Source organism: Pipistrellus kuhlii, unplaced genomic scaffold (genome assembly GCF_014108245.1).
Source record: "Pipistrellus kuhlii isolate mPipKuh1 unplaced genomic scaffold, mPipKuh1.p scaffold_m20_p_3, whole genome shotgun sequence".
Taxonomy (NCBI): Eukaryota; Metazoa; Chordata; class Mammalia; order Chiroptera; family Vespertilionidae; genus Pipistrellus; species Pipistrellus kuhlii.
In genome coordinates, this window is record NW_023425529.1 from 113,819,583 (window position 1) to 113,844,369 (window position 24,787).

Genomic DNA, 24,787 nt, shown 5'->3' on the forward strand with positions numbered 1-24,787 from the left:
AGACGCACCGGACCATAAGACGCACCAGTTTTTAGAGAAGGGAAATGAAGAAAAAAAGATTCTGAAACAAATAGTGTCCTAAAATATTTTATGTGCATTAAAACCCAACATCACAGTCATAAACACATGTAATCAACCCTGTAAAGTAAACAGCAGCATTTAGAACCATTTTAGAGCCGGGCAAGCACACAGAGACCACACAGAGCAGGGCAAGTAAAAAAACTTTTTTTTTAAAGTATATGTGTAGGCTATATTTGGACCATAAGATGCAGGGACTTTTTCCCCCCACTTCCGGGGGAAAAAAAGTGCGTCTTATGGTCCGAAAAATACGGTAGTTATTTACTTCAACATTCATTCACTCCACAATCAACTACCAAGCACCTACTATGTGCCAGGCACATTCCCAATACTGGGTATTAAAGTTTAAAAATCATGGAACTTAACATTTCAGGAGAAAGACAATAAATAAAAGAACACATGTTATTAGACATTAGTCTGAATGCTGGGGCATTCTAACATTAGAATTAAAATAAATACCCTATTTGCAATATCAAGTAAATAATTCTATTACTGTTAAACCTCCCAAAAATAATTTTGGTATCACTTCTTGAAAGCAGATAAAAAACTGAAAAGGTTATTAATATTAAATACAAGGCTCTAACTCAGATATGTGAACTTTTTGACAGGTATGGCTCCATGATTGAAAATTACCATGTACCAAGAAGTCAGGCACATGCCTGGGTTACATGCTCAATCGCAGTAGGGGGAGGTCAAGGAGGCAGCTAATTGATGTTTCTCTCATCAATGCTTCTATCTCTCCTTTTCCCTTCCTCTCTCTAAAAATAAAATATATATGTATATATTTTAAAAAGAATGCTTGTTTGTCATAAATGGTTTAACGAAAAGTAAGGTTAAGAAAATGAACTCTCAAGGTTTCTTTATGAATCACACTTTACAAAAAAAAGCACCAACCTGAAGTGGTTTTTTCTATTTGTTATGACCAATAGGGCTAAACAAAATATGTATCCTCAATATAATTACATGCCATAAAATATAAAAGAGAAATTTAAATTTTACTGAGTGCAAAATTTATCAAATATAAAAAGTTACATTTGTTAACTCAATTTACTATAAAGACTGTTTCCAGATTATCACTAATCTTTTATGTGAAAATATACAAAGTATAGGTCTTTTGAAAATTACAGATTACCAAGACAACACAAAATTTCTCTTTGGGTTAAACATACATCATTACTTCCTTAAAAATCAAAAGAAATTTCAGAAATCAAATCTTTTCAGCACGTCCTCTGAAATAAAGCAAAAGTTAACAATATTGTATTGTGGTAGCAGAGATGTTATTGCTTACAGGAATATAAACCTCCACTTACTTTGTATGACCTTGTGCAAACAACTTGTCTACTAAAAACCTATCCTTCTCTACTGTAAAATGAGTGTAACACCATTAGCCTCAAGAGTACTCTTCTGCCGAAACCGGTTTGGCTCAGTGGATAGAGCGTTGGCCTGCAGACTGAAGGGTCCCGCATTCAATTCCGGTCAAGGGCATGTACATTCGTTGTGGGCACATCCCCAGTAGAGGGTGTGCAAGAGGCAGCTGGTCGATGTTTCTCTCTCATCGATGTTTCTAACTCTCTGTCCCTCTCTCTTCCTCTCTGTAAAAAATCAATTAAAAAAAAAAAAAAAAAAGTACTCTTGTATGGTTCAAGCAAGACAATAATTATACAATAGTAAGCAATGTGTATGACATATAGTAATCAATAAATGTTGTCTATCATTATATGCCTTGCTATCTGACAACTGTTGTATTTATATAGTTAATAATCTTTTCCATTATTTGCTATCTGCTGAAAAACAAGCATTTTATTTTCATGTCAGAGATTATTCTAAACTCCACTTCTTGGTCAAATTTCTCAGTCTATCCATATTATACTGGCAGATTTTATTTAAAACTAAAGGCCCAGAGGATCCAAGATGGCTGCTCGGGTAGACATCTAACCGCAGCAGCACACAACAATTTCAATGGAATACAACTAAAATGTAGAGTGGACATTGCCCAGAGCTACAGGTAGTCGACTGACTGAAAATTCTACAACAAGAAGGAAAGAGAAAACCAGAAGGAAAATCAGAGGAGCTGAAAAAAAGCCTAAGGTACGGAGACATGCTGCGCGCTCGCACGCACGCGCGCGTGAGAGGACGCAGCCAGAGAGGAGGAGAGGGCTGGGTGCTGCCTGGCGTTCCCTAGCAGGAAGGAAATAAAACCCCCAGCCTGGGCTGAACCCCCGAACTGGCAGCGCTGAGCCCCAGTTACGGGCCAGACCCTGGGGACCCAGGCTCTGGCGGGGGAGACGGGGCTCTGAGGCGGAATCCCAGGGGAGCAGCGAAAAGCAGGGCCCCCGGAGTTGCGCGCACTTTGCATGCAGAGGACTGAATGTTGACTCTGATGCTGGATTATCCTAGCCGGAAGGAACAAAGCCTCCGGCGGCGCTGAGCCTCAGTCCGGACTGCTCTGAACCCCAGTTCTAGGCCAACCCCTGGGGACCCAAGCTCAAGCAGAGGGAGACGGGGCTGTGAGGTGGAGTCCTGGGAGAGCGGTGAAAGGCCAAGGCCCTGGAGTCACGCACATTGCTTGCAAGGGAAGGAATGTTGACTCTGATGCGGGAATGCCCTGGAGAGAAGGAAACAGGAGCCCCAGCATATTGGGTCCCATTTTCGACTGCTCTGAACCCCAGTCCTAGGCCAGACCCTGGGGACCCAGGCTCAGGCAGGGGGAGACGGGGCTGTGAGGCGCAATCCCAGGGGAGCGGAGAAAAGCGGAGCCCCCAGAGTCGCGCACACTGTGCGCAGAGGACAGTCTGTTGACTCTGATCCTGGACTCCCCTAGCGGGAAGGAGAAAAAAAAGCTCCAGACTGGAGGAACGCGACAAGGAGCAGGAGCCCCTGCCGGACACCGGCCAGCCAGGCACCAGCAAGGAGCCGGGCGACGGGGCCCGGGGGGCGGGGGGTGCCCCTGAGCCCTCGACCGCTGAGCGCGGGCAACGGAGCCAAGGACGGGGGCTGCTTCCTGGGCGGCGCCGACCCCAGCAACAGGCTGAAGCAGCGCAGGAGCCCGCAGAGAACAAAGGGGTGCCACAGGCCAACCTGCTGAGCTCCCAAGACGAGGAAGAAACCAAAGAAGTTCTCAATGTGAAGAAATCAAGTGAGAGCAAAAGATAGTAAAATTACTTAAGAAAGAATACAAAGAAGATCTTGAAAAAATCAAAGATTAAGTCAGAACTCAACTCACTAGCCAACATTGCAACATAAATGCTTTAAAAAAAAAAAAAAAAAAGGACAGAATGTTGGAACAGCGGCGGCCAGGTCTAGAGTGGCCAGGCACAAGGCAGTGGCAACCGGGCCCGGAGCAGCAACGGCCAGGCCCCAGAGCAGCAGCAGCCAGAACCAGAGCATCAACAGCCAGCACTGGAGCAGCCAGACCTGGGGCAGTGGCAGCCAGGCCTGAGGCGGAGGCGGCAAAGCCCAGGGTGGCCAGTCCAGGAACACCCAGACCTGGAGTGGCCGGACCCGGAGAAGCCAGGCCCAGAGCAGCCTGGTTGGGAGCAGCCAGGCCCAGAACAGCAGTAGCCAAGCCCGGAGCATCCAGGCCGGGAGCAGCCAGACTCGGAGCGGCCGGGCCCGGGGCAGCTGGGCCCAGAGCAGCCGGGTCTGGTGCGGCCAGGCCCGGAGCAGCAGCTGCCAGGCTGGGAGCGGCCAGGCCCGGAGCAGCGGCTGCCAGGCTGGGAGAGGCCAGGCCCGGAGCAGCAGCTGCCAAGTACAGAGCAACTAGGTTGGGAGCGGCAGTGACCAGACCTGGAGCAGCTGGTTGTGGAACGAACCAGAGCAACAGAGGCCCGGCCCGGAGCAGCCAGGCCCTGAACAGCTCGCTCCTCGCCTGCCCCTGCCCCACGGCTACCTCTCAGACATGGCTGGAAACTTTTGTGGGAACTTGAGGGTCTGCTGAATCAAATGATGAAGGCTTAGATCTGGATGTGTTGAGTTAGTATAGTGCTGGGGTATTGCTCTGTGAGTGCCTTGGGTGGGGCCTGGATGAGGCTGGTTGACCTATTTGGAAATGTCTTTTGTGTGAAGTGTATCATTGGGCATATGGAGGTATTATTGATATGAGAAAATGCTAAGTAACAGATTTACTATCTGAAAAGGGATTTACTATCGGGGAAAGGGAGGGAGGAAGAGACTGAACATAAACTGTGCACCTATGGACGAGGACAATGGGGGATGGGGAAGGGGTGGAGGGTGGGGTGGAAACCTGGTGGAGGGGGGAAGAAATGAGGAACCTTTGTAACAATATGAACAATAAAGATTGATTTAAAAAAAATAAATAAATAAAATAAAATAAAATAAAATAAAACTAAAGGCCCAGTGCATGAATTTGTGCACAAGTGGGGCCAGGCCTGCTGGGGGAAAGGGATGCAGGAGATTGCAGGGCTGGCCCCACCCCAATTGGAGGCTGGCAGTGGGGAGCAGAAAAATCTGTTTGCTATCAGTTTTGTACAAAATGGGGGGAGAGAAGGGGGGGACTATAAATCAACTTGCCAAACATATTTTTATTTGTATATGCACAATGTATTTCTAGAAGAACACACCATATACTGGTAACAACAGTTGTCAGGAAGAGACAGTTTTGTACCCTTTGACTAGTATTTGAAACTATATGAATGTATCATCCAAACAAGAAGCCTACCAACAGCTACTCAACTACTCATTCCCATATGGTATTATATCCAAAAATTACTATTACTCATCTCGTAGTTTTTGCTTTAGGTATAAGAAAAACTCTTTCAAAATCATCAAAAAGATATCAATATGAAAAGAGCTAATGTACTTTTTACCTCCTATACAGCCCAAATGTGAATGAGTTTAACTACATGCAACAACCTGAAACAAGGTCATTAATATACTATTGTTCAATAAAAGCAAATCACAGAATATAAACTATAATACTCCAATTTATAAGTACAAAAGCAGGGTTTTTTTTGTTTTGTTTCTGGACATATAAAATATATAGAGCTCTATAAAAACAATGGCATGATTAAACCAACTATCAGGAAAGATGTCAAATCTGAGGAGAGAAGACCTTCAATAGGAATGTGATATTCTTATATTGAACATGGTGAGCTCACAACTCTTTCTTTGAACTTATTTTCTTAAATTATCCAAAACTACAAAATTTCTACCACTTTAAATCATATTACCTCATATAAAATTTGTCATCAACTCCAAGAATTTCATTTACCTTCTAAAATGGCATTTAATTTTTAAAGTCACATAAGAAAAATTTTATATAATTTCTGATACATAAAACCAACATATAGCTATATACTGAACACTCTTATTAACTGATGCATAATAAATTAATAAATGACCACGCCCACCTCCCAGAATGCTACAGATGTAAAATGTAAATTGTGCTGAGTAATTTTAACAAATAGTTATTAGTGTTACCAAGATATGCTAATATTACCTGGGACAAGATTCAAAGGCAATCTTCTAGGTGAAATTGCTCTGGGATGCTGCTTACTAATTTCTTCATAAATCTGAAGCCTCTCTTCTAAAGTGCCTATTATCAAAAAAATATATGTGAAATTCAAATAATAATCAAAACTTATCCCATATAATAAAAGGCTAATATGCAAATTGCCACTTCAACTGAGAGTTTGACCACAGGGCAGGGCCTGCTGTCCAACCTCTGGCTTCCCCTCCCCCTGGCCAACTGGATTGGCCTCAAATGAGGCGAGCCAGCCAAACCCCATCTGTGCATGAATTCATGCACAGGGCCCCTAGTATCTATCATAAAATACTAATAAACTTTAAAAATTATAAGAAAAATTAAATGAACAATATTAAAGCAATTCTAATTTTTATAAGAATGACATTAAAATGTCTGTGGTGGTGAAATAATATAATTAGTAAACAACTATTTTAAAAACAATCTCTGGAAAAATCCAAAACTTCTTTTAGTAAAACATAATGTATATGCAACTCAAATCATATACACTCAAGACGAAAATACTCAAGATAAACTACATTTGCCTTGTATTCCTTGGTACACAACCCATGAAAAAGAAAATGTTCTTTTATAACAGAGATTTTAACCAGAGTGGAACAAGAGGCACACTGATGTGCAAGAAAAAATTTTAAGACATGCAATACTTGACTATTTAGTCAGTGGCACTGACCTCTTTTCCCTTAGAGTGTCAAATAGAAAAATGACAATACCCAACACAACAAAAGCCATCCAGTGTGAATGAATAAAAATTATACCTATTTTTTGTCAGATCGACAAAAAATATATATTTTGGTGCGCAACAAAATTTTAGTAATTATGTGGGCCATTAGATTAAAAAGGTTGAAAATCGCTTCTTTATAACATATTTTACATGAGCTCACTAGTCCAATGAGGTCTATATATATACCCACAGAAAGTCTATAACATCCGTTGATTAAGCTTAAACCTACGAGACCTGAGGCCCTGAACCTAACTGTCCCCTATACCTGGGCTCCGGAGCATTAAAGAGAAAAAAAAAATGATATAAAAAAATGTTAGTTACATGCAAACAAGTGTTAGAATAAGATGGAACTTGGAGACATTGTAGAAAATAGGTCTAGGCAAAGAAATGAAAATAGGTACAGCAAGATAGTGGCAGATTAGGAAATTACCAAAAAATTGGTACAGTGGTCTGGTAGGGTTAAGAGAAGCAACAGTTTTAAGATCTTGAATGCAAATGTTTTCTATGTGAAAAGATAAACTAAATTTCTAAAGCAGCCTTGTCACTTAAAATACTCAATGAAAATCCATCATAAAGAACCCTATTAATACTAGTTATTTAAAGTAGTATTATAACCGAAACTGCTTTGGCTCAATGGATAGAGCATCGGCTTGGGGACTGAAAGGTCCCGGGTTCGATTCCAGTCAAGGGCATGTACCTTGGTTGCGGGCATATCCCCAGTAGGGGGTGTGCAAGAGGCAGCTGATCGATGACTCTCTCTCATCGATGTTTCTAACTCTCTATCTCTCTCCCTTCCTCTCTGTACAAAATCAATAAAATATATTAAAAAATAAATAAATAAATAAATAAAATAAAGTACAATAGTATTATCATTTCTCCCAAATACAATGATATAAAATATACTTCTAATAGAAAGTTGTATTTTCCCTCCCAAGATCACCTAATTTTATAGTACTAAATAGAAGCTATACATCTAATATAATCTATATGATACTTTGCAACAAAAATTTGCAGATTATAATCTGTATCTGGTTTGTTATTCTAAAACAATATCCTGCATAATTTACAAAGGTAGATTGCATGCATTATTTTACATAAGCAATAAGCCAACTGACTGTAGAATTTTCAGAAAAAGCAAACAAAGCTCTTTTTAAACTATGTGATTTATGAGAAATTTAATTCAGACACAGAAATACAATTACTGAGATAGAATCCAAGATGGCAGCATAGGTAACACCTAACTGCAGCCTCACACAATTTCTTTTTTTTTTTTTAAGAATTTAGAAGGCATGGGAGCCAGGTGGAAACCTCTCTCTAGAGGAGAAGCTCACTCAAACCCTGGACCTGTCAGCTTTTATTCACTTGAATACACATTTGCCCTTTAGGAATGCATACAGGTATATCAAAGGTAAAGTTTGATAAACAGTAAAAGGATTATCAGGTTAGGGGAATTGCCTTCAGCCATGGAGCCCACAGCAGGGCAATATTATGCTGATTTTCAGCCCTGCTGAATATCAAAGTCCATTGGCCTTCCAATGGGTCTTTTTGCATAATATGCTAATTCTGTTGGTTTTAGCCTCCAGCATTTCCCCCTTTTTGTTTTCTTAATAAATCTAGAAAGGTGAATGCTGTTTGCAGGGCTTGAGTTCTTTTAAGACTTTTCATTCCACATCTGCAAACTGGAATTAAAAATGTAAGAACAAGAATGAGAAGGACAATAGTGGTTATGTTAAAAAGTAACTGTAGAGAGATTCAATGAAAAGAATTGAGTTCTTTTATGTCCTTTTTAAATTGCTGCCAGGCATTTAAGGAACTATATAATTTGTAGTAAGCTTCTTTCTGGGCCATCAGTTCTTTATGGGTTCTCTTCCCAATCATTGTTCCCTGTGACATGACAGCAATGATATTTGAGTTCTGGATGGTGGACAAATGGTGGGCAATGACAATGCAAGTCTGACCTTCTTTGGCTTTTTCCAGGGCAACCTGCACCATTGCACAACTGATCACTGCTAGCATGGCAAGGCTTCTTTACCATCCTGGACTGTTATCTTCAGCATATTGCTTGTGGCTACTGCTATCTATGGCTGGAGTAGTCGACTGTCTGCAGCTGCAGGTACAGAATTAGGCTCCATGTGCAAGGTTCTCTCTCAGATTCATGTTGCAGGAATCCACACAGACTTGGAGGAGTTTTAGTTAGCAACTCCAAAGTTGGTACAGGTTTTGTGCACAGTGAACTTCTCCACCTTTCTGGTGAATTTCCACTTTTCCTTTTTCACTCAGGCAAATCTTGTTCTCCGGATTCCTATTCGGGCACCAGAATGCCGCATCCAGCTAAGGTTAAGGTTCTGGCCTCACGACCTTTGCTCCAGCTCATTCTGCGGGGCCAGCGAGCGCCCTCACACAACAATTTCAATAAAATACAACTAAAATACAAAATGGACATTACCCAGAACTACAGGAAAGTCGAATGACTGGAAATTCTACAACGAAAAGGAAAGAGAAAACCAGAAGGAAAATCAGAGGAGCTGTAAAAGCCTAAGGTACGGAGACATGTTGCGTGCACAGAGGACGGACACCTGAGAGGAGGTGGAGGCTGAGTGCCTGGCTGGCGTTCCCTAGCGGGAAGGAGATAAAAGCTCCAGACTGTGCTGAACCCCAGATCTAGGCCAGAACCTGGGGACCCAGGCTCAAACAGAGGGAGCATGGGCTATTAGGCAGAATCTCAGGGGAGCGGCGAAAGGCAGAGCCCCGGGAGGCACGCACAATACACGCAGTGGACGAACTGTTGACTCTGCTGGTAGATTGCCCCAGTGGGAAGGAGACAAAAGTTCCAGACTGTGCTGAGCCCCAGTTCCGACTGCACTGAACCCCAGTTCTAGGCCAGACCCTGGGGACCCAGGCTCATATAGAGGGAGCCTGGGCTATAAGGCAGAAACCCAGGGGAACGGCGAAAGGAAGTCCCAGAGGCGTGCACATTGTGTGCAGAGAACGGGCAGTTGACTGTGCCGTGGGATTGCCCTGGTGGGAAGGAGACAAAAGCTCCAGACTGCTCTGAACCCCACTTCCAACCCCACTTCCAACTGAACTGAACCCCAGTTCCGGGCTTATTGGGGGAGAGCCTAGACTGTTGGGTAGCAGGCGAAACTTGAGGGCACCTTTCTCTCAGAGGTGCTTACAACGAGTACTGAAGGACCCTGAAGGACCCTGAGGAACACTGAGACTCAGGAGCCTCATAGGGCGTGGCTGATGGAAGCCAAGGCTGTAGGCTTCACCCTGAAACTCCGCCCCATCCAAGCTAAACACAGAGACTTTTAAGGTTACCAACTCAAGGAAGCTGCGAAAATGCGGAGACAAGGAAACATCACAAACATAAGAAATGGAGGACAAAAAGCGACTGGATATAGAGTTCAAAACCACGCTTATAAGGTTTTTCAAGAATTTCCTAGTAAAGGCCGATAAGACCTATGAGGATATGAAAAGGGATCAACTAGAAATAATAAGGGATCAACAGGAAATAATAAGGAATCAACAAGAAATAATAAGGGATCAACAAGAAATAAAACATTCTCTGAAATAAAAAATATTAAACACAGTCCTAAAAACAGAATGGAAGAACGCAAGAATCAAGTCAAAGATTTGGAACATAAAGAGCCAGAAAACACTCCTCCGCAGAAGCAAGAAGACAAGAGAATTCAGAAAGTTGAAGATAATGTAAGAAACCTCTGGGACAACTTCAAGTGAACCAACATTAGAATTATGGGGGTCCCAAAAGAAGAGAGAGAGCAAGATACCGAAAACATACTGAAAGAAATAGTGACAGAAAACTTTCCCCGCCTGGTCAAAGAATTAGACCTATAAGTCCAGGAAGCACACAGAACCCCAAACAAAAGGAATCCAAAGAAGACCACACCAAGACACATCATAATTAAAATTCCAAGACCAAAGACAAAGAGAGACTATTAAAAGCAGCAAGAGAGAAACAGGTAGTTACCTATAAAGTAGCACCCATAAGAATGTCAGCTGATTTCTCAACAGAAACCATCCAGGCCAGACGGGGATGGCAAGAAATATTCAAGGTGATGAATAGCAAGAACCTACAGCCAAAAATAATCTACCCAGCAAAGCTATCACTCATAATCAAAGGCCAGATAAAGAGCTTCACTAATAAAAAAAAGCTAAAGGAGTTCATCACTGCCAAACCAGAATTATATGAATTGCTGAAGGGGGTTCTTTAGGAAGAAGAAGAAGAAAAAAATAAAAATTATGAACAACAAATACATACCGGTAACTATCAACAAGTGAATCTAAAAACCAAGGGAATTAAAAAACCTGATGAACAATATTAACTATTGAATATAATAGAATCAGAGATATGGAAGGGGAGTGGACTGATGATTTTCAGGGAAAAGAGGAGTGGGGGTGCGGGAAGAGACTGAACATAAACTGTGCGCCTATGGATGAGGACAATGGGGGGTGGGGAAAGGGCAGAGGGTGGGATAGGAACTTGATGGAGGGGGAAAAAATGAGGAAATTTTGTAATAATATGAACAATAAAGATTAAAAAAAGGAAAAAAAGAAATACAATTATTTTAAGAATAACTCTTAGTCCTAATAATCAAGTATTTCATAATAAATGCAGTGTTCACAATCATGATTATAAACAATGTATTAGTTTGCTTTTGTTTAAGATGTTTCCTTCCCCCAATAATATGTTTTGGAGCTCCAATGTGGCTGGATTTTTGGAACTGGAATATGTGAAAAATAATTTTTAGATTCTGTTAATGATTGGAGACTTCATGAAATATCAAGCAACCTCCACTAAAATTCACATGAAGGCTATTGCGGGCTTTTGTTTATTTATTTGTATTTTTATAAAGCAGTTCTGATCCAAAACCGGTTTGGCTCAGTGGATAGAGCATCAGCCTGCGGACTGAGGGGTCCCGGGTTCAATTCTGGTCAAGGGCACAGACATTGGTTATGGGCACATCCTCAGTGAGAGGCATGCAGCAGGCATCTGGTAGATAATGTTTCTCTCTTATCAGTGTTTCTGACTACCTCTCTCCCTTCCTCTCCGTAAAACAATCAATAAAATATATATATAAAAAAACTTTTTTTCACTATCCCAGATATAACAAGTGTTGTAAAAATAGTTAAAATAATATCATTAAGACAAAACCAAACCATTTCAATGCCCTATTTCAAGTCACAAGTTGGAGCTCCAGAACTTAGCATGAGGGAGAAAAGGTCCTAAGGAACCTAAAAAGATAAAATAATGCAATTAGTTTTATAATGAAGACATTTTAGATTAAGTATGCATTCTGACATACAGAATACATTCTATTTTTCTTACTAAAACATGTAAATAATCTGTATTAATAGCTACACTAGAGGCCCGGTGCACAAAATTTGTGCACAGGGGATGTGTGTCTGTTAACCCCGCCTGCACTCTCTCCAATCTGGGACCCCTTGAGGGATGTCTGACTGCCCATTTAGGTCCCATCCTACCAGGCAGTTGTACATCCCTCTCACAATCCAGGACTGCTGGCTGCCAACTTTTTTTTTTTAAATATATTTTATTGATTTTGTACAGAGAGGAAAGGAGAGAAATAGCGAGTTAGAAACATCGATGAGAGAATCATCGATCAGCTGCCTCTTGCACACCCCCTAGTGGGGATATGCCCGCAACCAAGGTACATGCCCTTGACCGGAATCAAACCTGGGACCCTTCAGTCCCCAAGCCGACGCTCTATCCACTGAGCCAAACCGGTTTTGGCTGGCTCCCAACTTCTTGCCTGCCTGCCTTTCTGACTGACACTAACAGCTTCTGCCTGCCAGCCTGATCACCCCTAACCATTCCCCTGCCAGCATGATTGACACATAAGCTCACCTACCAGTCTTTTTGCCCCTAATTGCCCTCCCCTGCAGGACTAGTCACTCCTAGCTGCCCTACCCTGCAGGCCTGGGTCCCCCAAAACTGCCCTTTCCTGCAGGCCTGGTTGCCCCCAACTTTCTTCCTCTGCCACTCTGTTTACCACTAATCCTGTGGGATTGATCACCCCCAACTGCCCTCTCTTACAGGCCTGATCCCTCCCAACTACCTTCTCCTGCTGGCATGATTGCCCACAACTGCCCTCCCTTTCAGACCTGGTCCCTCCCAACTGCCCTACCCTGCTCGCCATCTTGTCCACACATGGGGTCAGTCATCTTTGATCATATGGGGGAGCCATCTTGTGTGTCGGAGTGACAATCAATTTGCATATTTTTCTTTTATTATATAGGATTGAGGTCGGGTGCAAGGGTGGGTGCAAAGGTTTGCCCTGAAGGGTGTCCTGGGTCAGGGTTAGGGTTCCCTTGGAGCGTGGGGAGGCCTGAGCAAGGGACCTGTGGTTTTCAGGCTGGCCATACCCCCTGGCGACCCAAGTGGAGGCCCTGGTATCTGGGATTTTATTTATCTTCTATAATTAAAACTTTGTAGTCTTGAACTGAGCCAAACCTCCTGCTTGCTCTGTGGCCCCAGCCATTTTTGTTGGGTTTTATTTATCTTCTATAATTGAAACTTTGTACCTTAAGCAGAGGCCAATGCAGGCGGAAAGCTTGGCTTCCTCCATTGCCAGGGAAATGAAAGCCTCCTGCTCTCTCTGTGGCTGCAGTCATATTGGTTTGGTTAACTCAATATGACCGCAGCCACAGATTATGGTCCTGATTGACTAGTGGGCATGGCTTGTGGGTGTAGAGGATGTGTGGTCAATTTGCATATTGCTCTTTTATTAGATGGGATGTCAGTAACTGGTAGTTTAAAGGAAAATCATAGTTATCTCACATTTCCAACTTTCAGGCATGACTTCTGTCCTATTTTAAAAAACAACAACAAAAAAACACTAGATTGATCTAACCAATATTAAAATTTCCATCATTTTCTAACAAACATTTAAAACTATTTTAGTAATTGTGACATTAAATTTTAAATACAAGCAAAAATCCAAATTAATTTATAACAAGAATTAGGACATAACAATATATACCAATAAAAAGGTAATATGCGCCGAAACCGGTTTGGCTCAGTGGATAGAGCATTGGCCTGTGGACTGAAGGGTCCTGGGTTCAATTCCAGTCAAGGGCATTCAACATTCTGCTTTCAACATTCCCTAAGCCATATTTCATAATTATTTCAGTCATATATTTAGCCATAAATAACAGGATTTTAGAAATGTTAATTGCTAACATTTAATTATGAAAATGTTAGGGAAAATTTGAACAATGACCCTAGATTTCTAAAAAGGGTCAAGGTTATATAATTTCAAAGATGTGCTGGGGGGGCAATGTTAAAATATGTACACAGATAATAATTTAATAAAAGTAAAATAAAATAAAATTAAATTAAATTAAAATAAACTAAAAAAAAAAAGATGTGTAACATTTTACTCCACACAAATTAACCTAGTTTTAAATTCACAGAACAATTTTTATGCCAATGTATATACCATATACTCCCAGGAAAGTTTCTTTAGCCCAATTCTTATTTAGAGGTTGACTATAACAGACATCCAATTCTTTAAAAATATTAAATAATCAGCCGAAACTCGTTTGGCTCAGTGGATAGAATGTCGGCCTGCGGACTGAAAGGTCCCGGGTTCGATTCCAGTCACGGGCACATACATTGGTTGCAGGCACATCCCCAGTGTGGGGTGTGCAGGAGGCAGCTGGTCGATGTTTCTCTCTCATCGATGTTTCTAACTCTCTATCCCTCTCAATTCCTCTCTGTATAAAATCAATAAAAAATATTTTTTTAAAAATTAAATAATCAGAGGCCCGGTGCATGAAAATTCATGCAGGGGAGGGGAAGTCCTTCAGCCTGGCCTGCCCCCTCTAACAGTCTGGGAGCCCACAGGGGTGGGCAACACCCCCCTCAAACTCTGCTGCTGCCACTGATGGCAGCACAAACCTCAGCCGGTCCTGGTTGCCTGAGCCTCAGGTGGCCCTGGGTGGCTGGGCAGCCACCATCTAAGGCTTGCCTAAGCCTCAGGCTGGCCCTAGGTCTGGGGGACTCCTCAGATAGGCCCTTCAGCTGGGCTGAGGGGAGTGGACGCCGCCATCTTGTGGCTGTGAGTGCCGCCATCTTAGAGGGCATGGTAGTCAATTAGCATATTCCCTCCTTATTGGCTGTGGGCACCACCATCTCTGTAAGGGTGTGATGGTCAATTAGCATATACCCTCCTTATTAAATAGGATTATGACACTTCCCTGAAAGAGAACACTCATTGTTTTTCCCATCTCTCTAATCTAAATAGGTAACATAATCATTATCTATACACTTTTCTCAATTAAGTATAAATATTTTAATTCATTTTCATTTCAATAATTTTCCTACATGAAAAAATGAATTATAGGGCAAGAAATAAATGTCTTCAAATATTATCACAATTTTAAATGTTATTATACTTCAAACAATAGTTAAAAGAAGGTAGAAAAGAAAAATCAGTACATACTAAGTTGCAGAGCTTTTTCCAGGCCTTCATAATAACACCAATTTTCTGCATTCCGATCAATCAAGTTTTTGAATACTTCACTGGCTTCTTTTAATCGTCCCAGTTTCAATAGCATTTCCCCTAAAATTAAGTTTAAAATCACAATCATTTAACTTAAACATTAAATACCTTTTTGATCCCAGAGATATCACTGAACATTATTAGTATAGTAGATATTTATAGAGAACAGAACTGTATGTGCCTCCCTCCCAGTATGTATGGGCATATTGCAGTTTATATAACTAAACATACAATAGATTAATTTATAGCTTGCCTTCAGAAATGGACCTTCATTTGTACATTCTACTATACTAACACTAAAGGCCCAGTGCACTAATTCATGCATGGATGGGGTCCCTTCGCCTGGCCTGTAATTGGGACTGATCGGGGCCACAGGAAGTTGGCCGGCAGGGGGAGGGGCCACAGGAGGATAGCCGTGGGAGCACACTGACCACCATAGGGCAGCTCCTGCATTGAGCATCTGCCCCCTGGTGGTCAGTGTGTGTCATAACAACTAATCAGTTGGTCATTCAGTCGACCAGTCGCTTAGGCTTTTATATATACTAGAGGCCTGATGCACCAAATTCATGCAAGAATAGGCCTTTCTTCCCCACAGTGGCCGGTACTGACTTCCCTCTGGCACCCGGAACCCAGGATTCCCTCCAGCCGCCAGTAGACACCCTGGACCCGGGCTTCCCTTGCAGCCTTGGCTTCATCCAGAAGGTCATCTGGAAGGATGTCTGGTCTAATTAGCATATTATGCCTTTTTATTATTACACTTTTATTATTAAAGATTGTTAAATAATTTAAATGAAATATCCCTACCTTCCTACCGCATGATTTAAATGTACTTTTCCTGATAAGTTCATATATTAAACAATTCTCCATTTGATCCTCTTCATTTCCTTTCCAGGTCACAAAATTTGAATTAACTCGTAAAACAATAACACTAAACCCCACTTCACAGCAAGAAACCACACAAACCATGTTATGTGGGACACCTACACGGTTCAATTTATATGTGGCTTTCAAGAAGCCAATCAAGTTGAAAGTGAGCATGGGGAATGAAGATCTAAACTTCTCAAACATAATAGAAAGCACACCTAGTCTCAGATAAACAGGAGATTCTCAAAAAGAATATATCTCAACTTCCCATCCCTAAAATTTCCCATTCCTCAAATAATCTATTTCAAACAAATAATCCTCTGAAATGTCTTCAAGTCATACTATTTCAGTTTTCATCATCTTAGAGAAGGCAACATATAACAGTGGTTATTATATACAACTAGAGGCCCACTGCATAAAAATGCATGCACTGAAGGGGGTTCCCTCAACCCCGCCTGCCCCCTCTCACAGTCTGGGAGCCCTCAGGGGCGGAAGGCTACCCGGTGATCAGGAGAAGGCGACAACCCCATCACCTCTGCTGTTGCAACTGCTGGCAGTGCAAGCCTCGGGCCAGCCCCGGGTGGCTGGGCAGCCAACATTCAAGGCTTGCCTGTGCCTTGGGCTGGCCCTGCCTGGGGGCAAGCCCAGATGCTCCATGTGCTTGCTACCCTCCCACCCACCCCGCAGGGCTGATGGGACTCTGGCGGTAGACATGTGGAGCAGCCAGTCCCGCTCCAGTCCCACATGCCACCATCTTGTGATGGTATGACAGTCAATTTGCACATTACCTCTTTATAATATCGGATTATTTTGCTATTTATATATGTTATATATTATTCAAGATGCATGTTATTATACATTTGTCAAAATCAAGAGGGTATAGTAAAACTAACTATATGTAATTTAATTACTAATTTTACCAATTTCTAGCTCTAAACAAGTTACAAACTTCCAATGTCTATTTCCTTACCTCTAAAATACCAACTACATTAATTCACTTCTATGATAATCAAAGGAAATAATTAACTTAAATGGTTTAGCATAATACTTGGCACACAAGTGAATATATATAAACATTTGCTACTTAAAACTATAAACATGCCCCATTCCTCCAGAATTAACTTCTGGTCAGTCTAATTTTTACCCTGCTTATACTATTCTTCAAGTCCAAACAATTTATTATATGCTAATACTATAAGGTAAAGGTTATTACTAGATGATAATCCCAGTATCAATTATTATTCTTATTATATTTTACTATACATAAATAGATACAGATATAGATATACAGATATGGAGGGGTAAAATATAAAGGTAATATAATTTCCGCTTAAGAAAATTAAATCTGCACCCATGAAAAACACACATGGTGTCAAAACAAGCCAGAGGAAAATCATTTGGGCAAAAAATGAAAAAGGATCCCAAGTCAAATTTATAGAAAATATTCCTTATTAACTTTTGGTCAACAATATGTTTGTATATTTTTCAGAAAACAACTCTGAGACCATGTGGATTCCTGTAACAGAAAGACAGGACTACTCCAACCATGAAGACAGAAGAGAAGCAGTCCAGAGATGGAAGACACTGATGTCGCCTTGCCATAATAGCAGTCAGCAGCTGTGTATCACTGCAGGTTGCCCAGGACCAAACCAGAGAGGGTTGGACCTGCATTACTACTATCGTGTTTCCCCGAAAATAAGACATCCTCCGAAAATAAGACCTACTAACAGGTTTCCTTCTGAGTGAAATATAAGGCATCCCAGAAAATAAGGCCCCCCCTAGGCTCTGTCTCAGAAACTTTGTGAAACCTAAACTGCAAGAAGTTGTGACTTGGGTGAAGAATTCATGGGAGGAAATCACTGACAGTTACATTGCAAATGCACTGCGAGCAGGCTACCTTGACAAGAAGTACTCATTTAAAGACAGTGCTATTGCTAAACATGAGAGATTTGGTCCACTGATTCTGAAAGAAATGGAGTCACAAGAAATTCACCAGGAAATTCAGGAATTGGATTGTTATGATGATGTTCCAGAAGATGATGACATGATTGTCATTGAATAAATGAGTAAATTCTTGATACTGTAGGATTCACAGTTTGTCTGGTTTGTGTTGACAACTACCGTACTACCGTACCATATACAGGTAATAAATTTCCTTTATTTTCATTTAACAATAAATGTGTACCGTATTCTTCTTCATGGAAAAATAAGACATCTCCTGAAAATAAGACCTAGCGCATCTTTGGGAGCAAAAATTAATATAAGATACTGTCTTATTTTCGGGGAAACAGGGTATTTGTCCACCATCCAGAACTGAAATATCATTGCTGACATATACACATAAGGAATTATTTGACACTGAAATTGGGTCTCAAAAGAACTGGTGGCCCAGAAAGAAATTCACTACAGACTGATTCATATGCCTTTCAGCATAACCATTATTGCTTGTCTCATTTTCAATTCTTATATTTCTAGTAGGACATGATCTCACTCATCTAGGGGAAATGGTGAACAATATAGACTGATGAACAAGAACAGACCCAGAGATAAGGAGCCATGGGTCAGACTGTTGGACCTCAAAGGGAGGTTGGGGATAAAAGGGAGAGAACAAAGGACTTGTGTGCATTATATTGTCAAGGACAATAGGGTGGTGGGGGCATGAGTGGGGAGAGGTGGGAGACTGGAATGGGGGTTGAGGACAAATATATGATACCTTAATCAATAAAGAAAAATTTTTTTTTAATTAAATCTGGCCAAAACCTGTTTGGCTCAGTGGTAGAGCGTCGGTCTGCGGACTGAAAGGTCCCAGGTTCGATTCCAGTCAGGGGCATGTACATTGGTTGCGGGCACATCCCCGGTAGGGGGTGTGCAAGAGGCAGCTGGTCGATGTTTCTCTCTCATCAACATTTCTAGCTCTCTCTCTCCCCCTTCCTCTCTGTAAAAAAATCAATAAAATATATTTTTTTAAAAATAAAAATTAAAAATTAAAATAAAAAAATAAAAATTAAATCTGGAGTCAAACTTCTTGGCCTCATATACAGCACTACAACCAGCTTACCTGGCTGTGTGACTTTAGGTAAATCACTTAACTCTCTGTTCCTCAGTCCCCCAACTCTAAAGTGAATATAACAACTACATCATAATAAGTGTTTAGAATATTGCCTAATACATGATAAATCTTATTTAAGTGTTAAGACAGAATAAAATATACAGTTTTAGCTCTTTTCTTTAATTAAAAAGAAAAGGCAGGTCAACTAACCTTTAATTTCTTCCACCGCAAGTTTATCACATATTTGTTTCTCATATGTTTCTATATGTTCTAAAGATTCCTGAAATAGATCTGCTTCTCGCATCACTTGATTCTGGTATAATATCAGTTCACTGTATTCATAGTCAATTTTGTTGAGAGGAACCTAAAAAAAAAAAAAAAAAAAGACCAAATTATCATATTTATATAATTACATAAAGCAATTTCAGATCTTTAATTTCACTGCTTTCTCGGGAAAGCAATTCACATGGACTTAAAAAGCAATACATGAACAATTATAAATAGAAGAGTAATTAATACCAAAGATTAACATCCTTTAAAATAAAGGGATGGAACACTGGTATAGAGCAAAGTGAACAGGTCCTGTACACCCAAAAAAGTATAAAAATGGTTAAAATGAATCTACATTAAAAAACCTAAGAGAACTCATCAAGGAGACAAAATCAATATATAGAATCAATTATATCTCTATGTTGTAGCAACAATCTGAAAATTAATTAAAATAATTTCACTCACAACAGCATCAAAAAGAACAAGATATTTAGGAATAAATTTAAGAAACAAGATCTAGATGCCTATGGGTAGGGCTCAGTGGTTGAACATTGACCTATGAACCAGAGGTCATGGTTTGATTTCTGGTCACGGCACATGCCAGGGTTTCGTGCTCCATCCCCCAAAGGGGCGTGCAGGAGGCAGTTGATTAATGATTCTCTCTCATCCTTGAGGTTTCTCTCTCTCTCACTCTCCCTTCCTCTCTGAAATAAATTTTTTACAAAAGAAATAAGATCTATATATTGAAGACTACAAAATATGCTGAGAAATTACAGACAGACCTAAATAAATGGTGAGATAGTACACTCCACAGTAATGGCCCACAATACTCAATATTTTGATGGCAATTCCAAATTGTTCTATAAATTCAATGCAATCCCTACCAAACTCACAGCAAGCCTTTTGCAAAGAATGTATAAGCTAATCCTAAAATTCAAATGGAAATAAAAAGAACCCTACATGGCCAAATAATTTGAAAAAGAACAAAGTAGGGGAACATGTGCTTCACATCTTCAAACTTACTACAAAGCTACAATCATCAATAAAGTATGGCACCGACACAAGGATCAGTGGAACAGAATAAAAGTCCAAAAATAAGTTAATATATTCTGGTCAACTGATGTTCTACAAAGGTGCCAAGGCAATTCAATAAAGGAGGAGTAGTCTTCTCACAAATAATAGTGGGACAATTAAAGTAAGCAAGAAAAGACCTTAGATTCATAATTCATACCATACACAAAAATTAAAATGGATCACACACTTAAATGTGAGCACTAAAACTATAAAAGAAAATCTTATAATAGGAGAAATTTTTTGTGACCCTATGTATAAAAGAAAAAAATTAATTAGACTTCACCAAAATTATAAAATTTTTCTTCTTCAGAAAACACCACTAATAACATGAAAATACAAGATACAGGTTGGGAAAAATATTTACAAATAATATTATGTGATAAGGGACTTGTATTAAGAATATATAAAGAACTTTCACAACTCAGTTGTAAGACAAATAACCTAATTAAAAAGTGGGCACAATGCCAAAACCGGTTTGGCTCAGTGGTAGAGCGTCGTTCTGCGGCCTGAAAGGTCCCGGGTTCGATTCCGGTCAAGGGCATGTACTTTGGTTGCGGGCACATCCCCAGCGGGGGGTGTACAGGAGGCAGCTGGTCGATGTTTCTCTCTCATCGACGTTTCTAGCTCTCTATCTCTCTCCCTTCCCCTCTGTATAAAACCAATAAAATATATTTAAAAAAAAAAAAAAAAGGGCACAAAATCTGAATAGATATTTCATCAAAGAAGAAATATTAATGGCTAGCCGAAACCGCTTTGGCACAGTTGTAGAACATAGGTCTGCGGACTAAAGGGTCCCAAGTTCAATTCTGGTCAAGGGCATGTACATTGGTTGCGGGCATATCCCCGGTAGGGGGTGTGCAAGAGGCAGCTGGTCGATGTTTCTCTCTCCCTTCCTCTCTGTAAAAAAATCAATAAAATATATTTTTTTAAAAAAGAAAAGAAATATTAATGATAAGCCCTAACTGGTTTGGCTCAGTGGATAGAGCATCGGCCTGCAGACTAAAGGTCCCAGGTTCAATTCCAGTCAAGGGCATGTACCTTGGTTGCAGGCACATCCCCAGTAGGGGTGTGCAGGAGGCAGCTGATTGGTTTTTCTCTCTCATCAATGTGTGTAACTCTCTATCCTTCTCCCTTCCTCTTTGATCACAATACTTAGTAAAGCTGAAAACACATTGCTACAACTCTAAATTCCAATTTTAGGTGTACACTGAAGAGAAACTCACAAATGTGGCTAATGAAACAGCAGACAAGAATATTCATTACAGTACTGTTTTTCAATAGAGGCAAAGTAGAATGGATAAACTATGGCTTATTCATATAATCAAACTCCAAACAGCAGTTAAAAATGGATAAACTAGCCCTACATGTATTAATATAGACATCTAGAAAAGTTGAATGAAAAAAAACTGCATATCACTCATAAATTTCTAAATACACAAAATAATACTAACTTTTATGAACTTACACATAATGTAAATGCACTGGAATGACATACCAATTTCAGAATAGTGGCTACTTCTAGGGAGGCACTTGGGAGAACTTTAGCTATTTCTCTAATTTCATTCCTTTAAAAAATAACAAAATCTGGATATAAAAAATGTTAACACCTGTTTAATTTCTTGTGTATATTTTTGTTCTTTTCTATTTTACATATTAAAATGTATTTATTAATGTTTACATCAAGTATAAAGCAATATATATTAGAGAAACAATTCTCAGTCACAAAACTTCCATTTTTTTGTAGTTTTCCTTTATCATCTGAATATTGTTGAAATTAAAATGTACAAATATTTTTATATTAATTATTTTGCATTAAAAATTCTGGACAATTAGCTCAGTTGGTTAGAGCAGTGGTCAGCAAACTCATTAGTCAACAGAGCCAAATATCAACAGTACAACGATTGAAATTTCTTTTGAGAGCCAAATTTTTAAACTTAAACTTCTTCTAATGCCACTTCTTCAAAATAGACTCACCCAGGCCGTGGTATTTTATGGAAGAGCCACACGCAAGGGGCAAAAGAGCCACAGTTTGCCAACCATGGGGTTAGAGCATCATTCTAATATGCCAAGATTGCACATTCGATCCCTGGTCAGGGCACATACAAAAATCAACCAATCCTATATAATAAAAGCCTAATATGCAAATCAACCCAAGGCAGAACGATGGGTGGGATGACTGGTCACTATGCCGAACACTGACCATGAAGGGGCAGAAGTTCAACGTAGGAGCTGCCCCCAGCCTGCAGGCACCTGGTCAGTCAAGGTGGGTGCCAGAGGGGACTCCCCAATTGCCCCACTGGTCACCCAACAGATCAGTTCTGATAGTAGGCCAGGCCTAGGGACCCTAACCATACATGAATTTCGTGCACCTAGTGAATGCATAAATAAGTGGAACAAATTGACCCCTCTCTCTCTCTTCCTCTTTTTCTAAAATCAATCAATCAATACAAAAAAATTCTGAGCCCCACCCCACTTTTTTTGTTTGTTTTTTGTTGTTGTTGTTGTTCATTCAGTTTTAGGGATTTGGGGGGGGGAGGGTTCTGTTTGTTTGTTGATTTTTTTAAAGAGAAAAGTTTATAACAATACCATTGCATTGAAAACAGCTTGGGATGTTGGAGCTAATGCCAGCTGTTAGTACTGTTCTTTCAAGACAGCCTCCCTAAGACGCCCAAATCTGGTGAGATAAACCAGCCTTCCCCCGGGGGTTAGTCACACAAGACTAACCTAGAAGAAGCTTAATGGACATGGGGTGAATAGAGAAGGACTAAGTGTAGCACCTACTCACATCAACCCTATAATGACTGAAATAACCCCTCCCCTCTATTTTTGTGTTGTTTTTGCACAGACTCCAGAAAAGTGAAAGCTGCCAATCTGAGTAGGACTCAAATGTGAGGAACTGCTGGTCTTGGATTTTTCCCCCCCAATAAATTCAGTTGATCATGTAGATTAGATTAAATAATTTTAAATTTTAAAAAGAGCTGAAATGCAGTGTTTTTTTTTACTGTAACAAACAATGTCAGTGCTTTATTTAATAACTAGAAGCCCAGTGAAGGAAATTCATGCTCTTGGGGCAGGGGAAAGGGTCCCTCAGCCCAGATTGCAAAAGCAGACAGGCCAGACAAGGGACCCCACCGGTGCAAGATCAGGGCCAGGGAGGGATGCAGAGGTTGGTCAGCTGGGGAGGGACCATGGAAGAACTCCAGGGCATGTCTGGCCAGTCTCACTTAATCCCAATCAGCCAGAACCCAGCAGCAAGCTAACCTACAGGTCAGCGTGTCTGCCACTTGAAGATCAGTGCATGTCACAGCAAGTAGTCAACTGGTCAACTGTCTGCTACCTGGTGGTCAGTGCACCTCATAGCAAGAAGTTGAGCAGCCTTAGCATATCATTAGCATATTACACTTTGATCAGTTGAATGGCCAATCAGCCGACCCAACACTTAGCATATTAGGTTTTTATTATAGAGGAAGGATTCTCTTCTGTCTCATGGCATTTGTCTACTTGCTTATATATTAGAGACCCAGTGCATGAAATTTGTGCCCGAGGGAGAGTCCCCTCAGCCCAGCCTGCACCCTCTCCAATCCGGAACCCCTCAGGGGATGTCTGACTGCCAGTTTAGGCCTGATCCCCAGGACCGCAATCCCAGACCGCAGACTCCTTACTGCTCACCTGCATGCCTGCCTGCCTGATTGCCCCTAACTGCACCCCCTGCCAGCCTGATCAACCCTATCAGCCTCTGCCTTCCGGCCTGATCACTCATTACAGCCCTCCCTTCCAGCCTGGTTAGTCGTAACTGTCCCTTCTGCTGGCCTGGTCACCTCCAACTTCCTCCTCCCCTGCCCCTCCCTGCCAGCCTGATCACCGCTAAACACCTCTGCCTGCTGGCCTGGTCGCTCCTAACTGCCCATCCTGCTGGCCTGGTCACCCCAACTACCCTCCTCCCCGCTGGCCTCCCTCACTGCCCCCCCCTCCCCAGCCCTGCTGGCCTGATTGCCCCATGCAGGCTGCTGTTTGGTTGCTGGGTTAGGGCATCATGACCAATTTGCATATTACCTTTTTATTAGTATATAGATTGTCAGTTAAGCATTTGTAATTTTAATACAATAATTGTACATATAGTTTGTATTTGTGTTAAAGATGGTAGAAATGTGCTATGTTTATGCTTCTATATCCAGTTTGTATAAGCTGGAAAATAAATAAATATAACAAAAAGAAATTAAAAAAAAAACAAAAGAATTCTGTTTTTTTTTTCTAACTACAGTTTACTTTCAATACTCTTCCATACCAGTTTCAGATGTATAGCAAAGTGGCCAGAAAACCATATATTCTAGTCTAGAGTGTTCCACCCTGCTGCCCCAAGCACCCACCATACCCAGTTATTGTGACATTATTGACCACATCCTCCATGCTGCAATCTGCATCTCTGTATTCTGCAACTACCAATTTGTACTGCTTAATCCCTTCACTTTCACCCAACCCAATCCCCCTATCTTCTGACAGCTATCAGTCTGTTCTCTATATCTGTTTCTATTGTTTATTTTGTTCATTAGATTCCACATAAGTAAACCATATGTTATTTGTCCTCCTCTGACTGGCTTATTTCACTTAGCATAATATAGTAAAACCTCAATATAATAGACTAATTCAGGCGAGGGGGTGTCCATTAAAACCAAAAGTCCATT

At 40.8% G+C, this 24,787-nt stretch overlaps 1 protein-coding gene across 17 annotated transcripts in view; it reads right to left on the reverse strand.

Annotated features, from left to right (window-relative positions):
• Nucleotides 1-24,787, reverse strand: part of NAA16 (N-alpha-acetyltransferase 16, NatA auxiliary subunit) — an 80,291-nt gene that overhangs the window by 42,564 nt on the left and 12,940 nt on the right. For 9 of the 17 annotated variants that reach the window (XM_036454782.2, XM_036454775.2, XM_036454778.2 and 6 more), the window contains 4 exons: nt 18,972-19,125; nt 14,789-14,908; nt 11,533-11,558; nt 5,537-5,633 (listed from right to left, as the gene is read on the reverse strand). In XM_036454782.2, coding sequence (XP_036310675.1) covers nt 5,537-5,633; nt 11,533-11,558; nt 14,789-14,908; nt 18,972-19,125 — 397 coding nt within the window. The remainder of the gene's footprint in view (nt 1-5,536; nt 5,634-11,532; nt 11,559-14,788; nt 14,909-18,971; nt 19,126-24,787) is intronic. The other 8 variants (XR_004990874.2, XM_036454779.2, XM_036454771.2 and 5 more) reach the window with 2 other exon arrangements.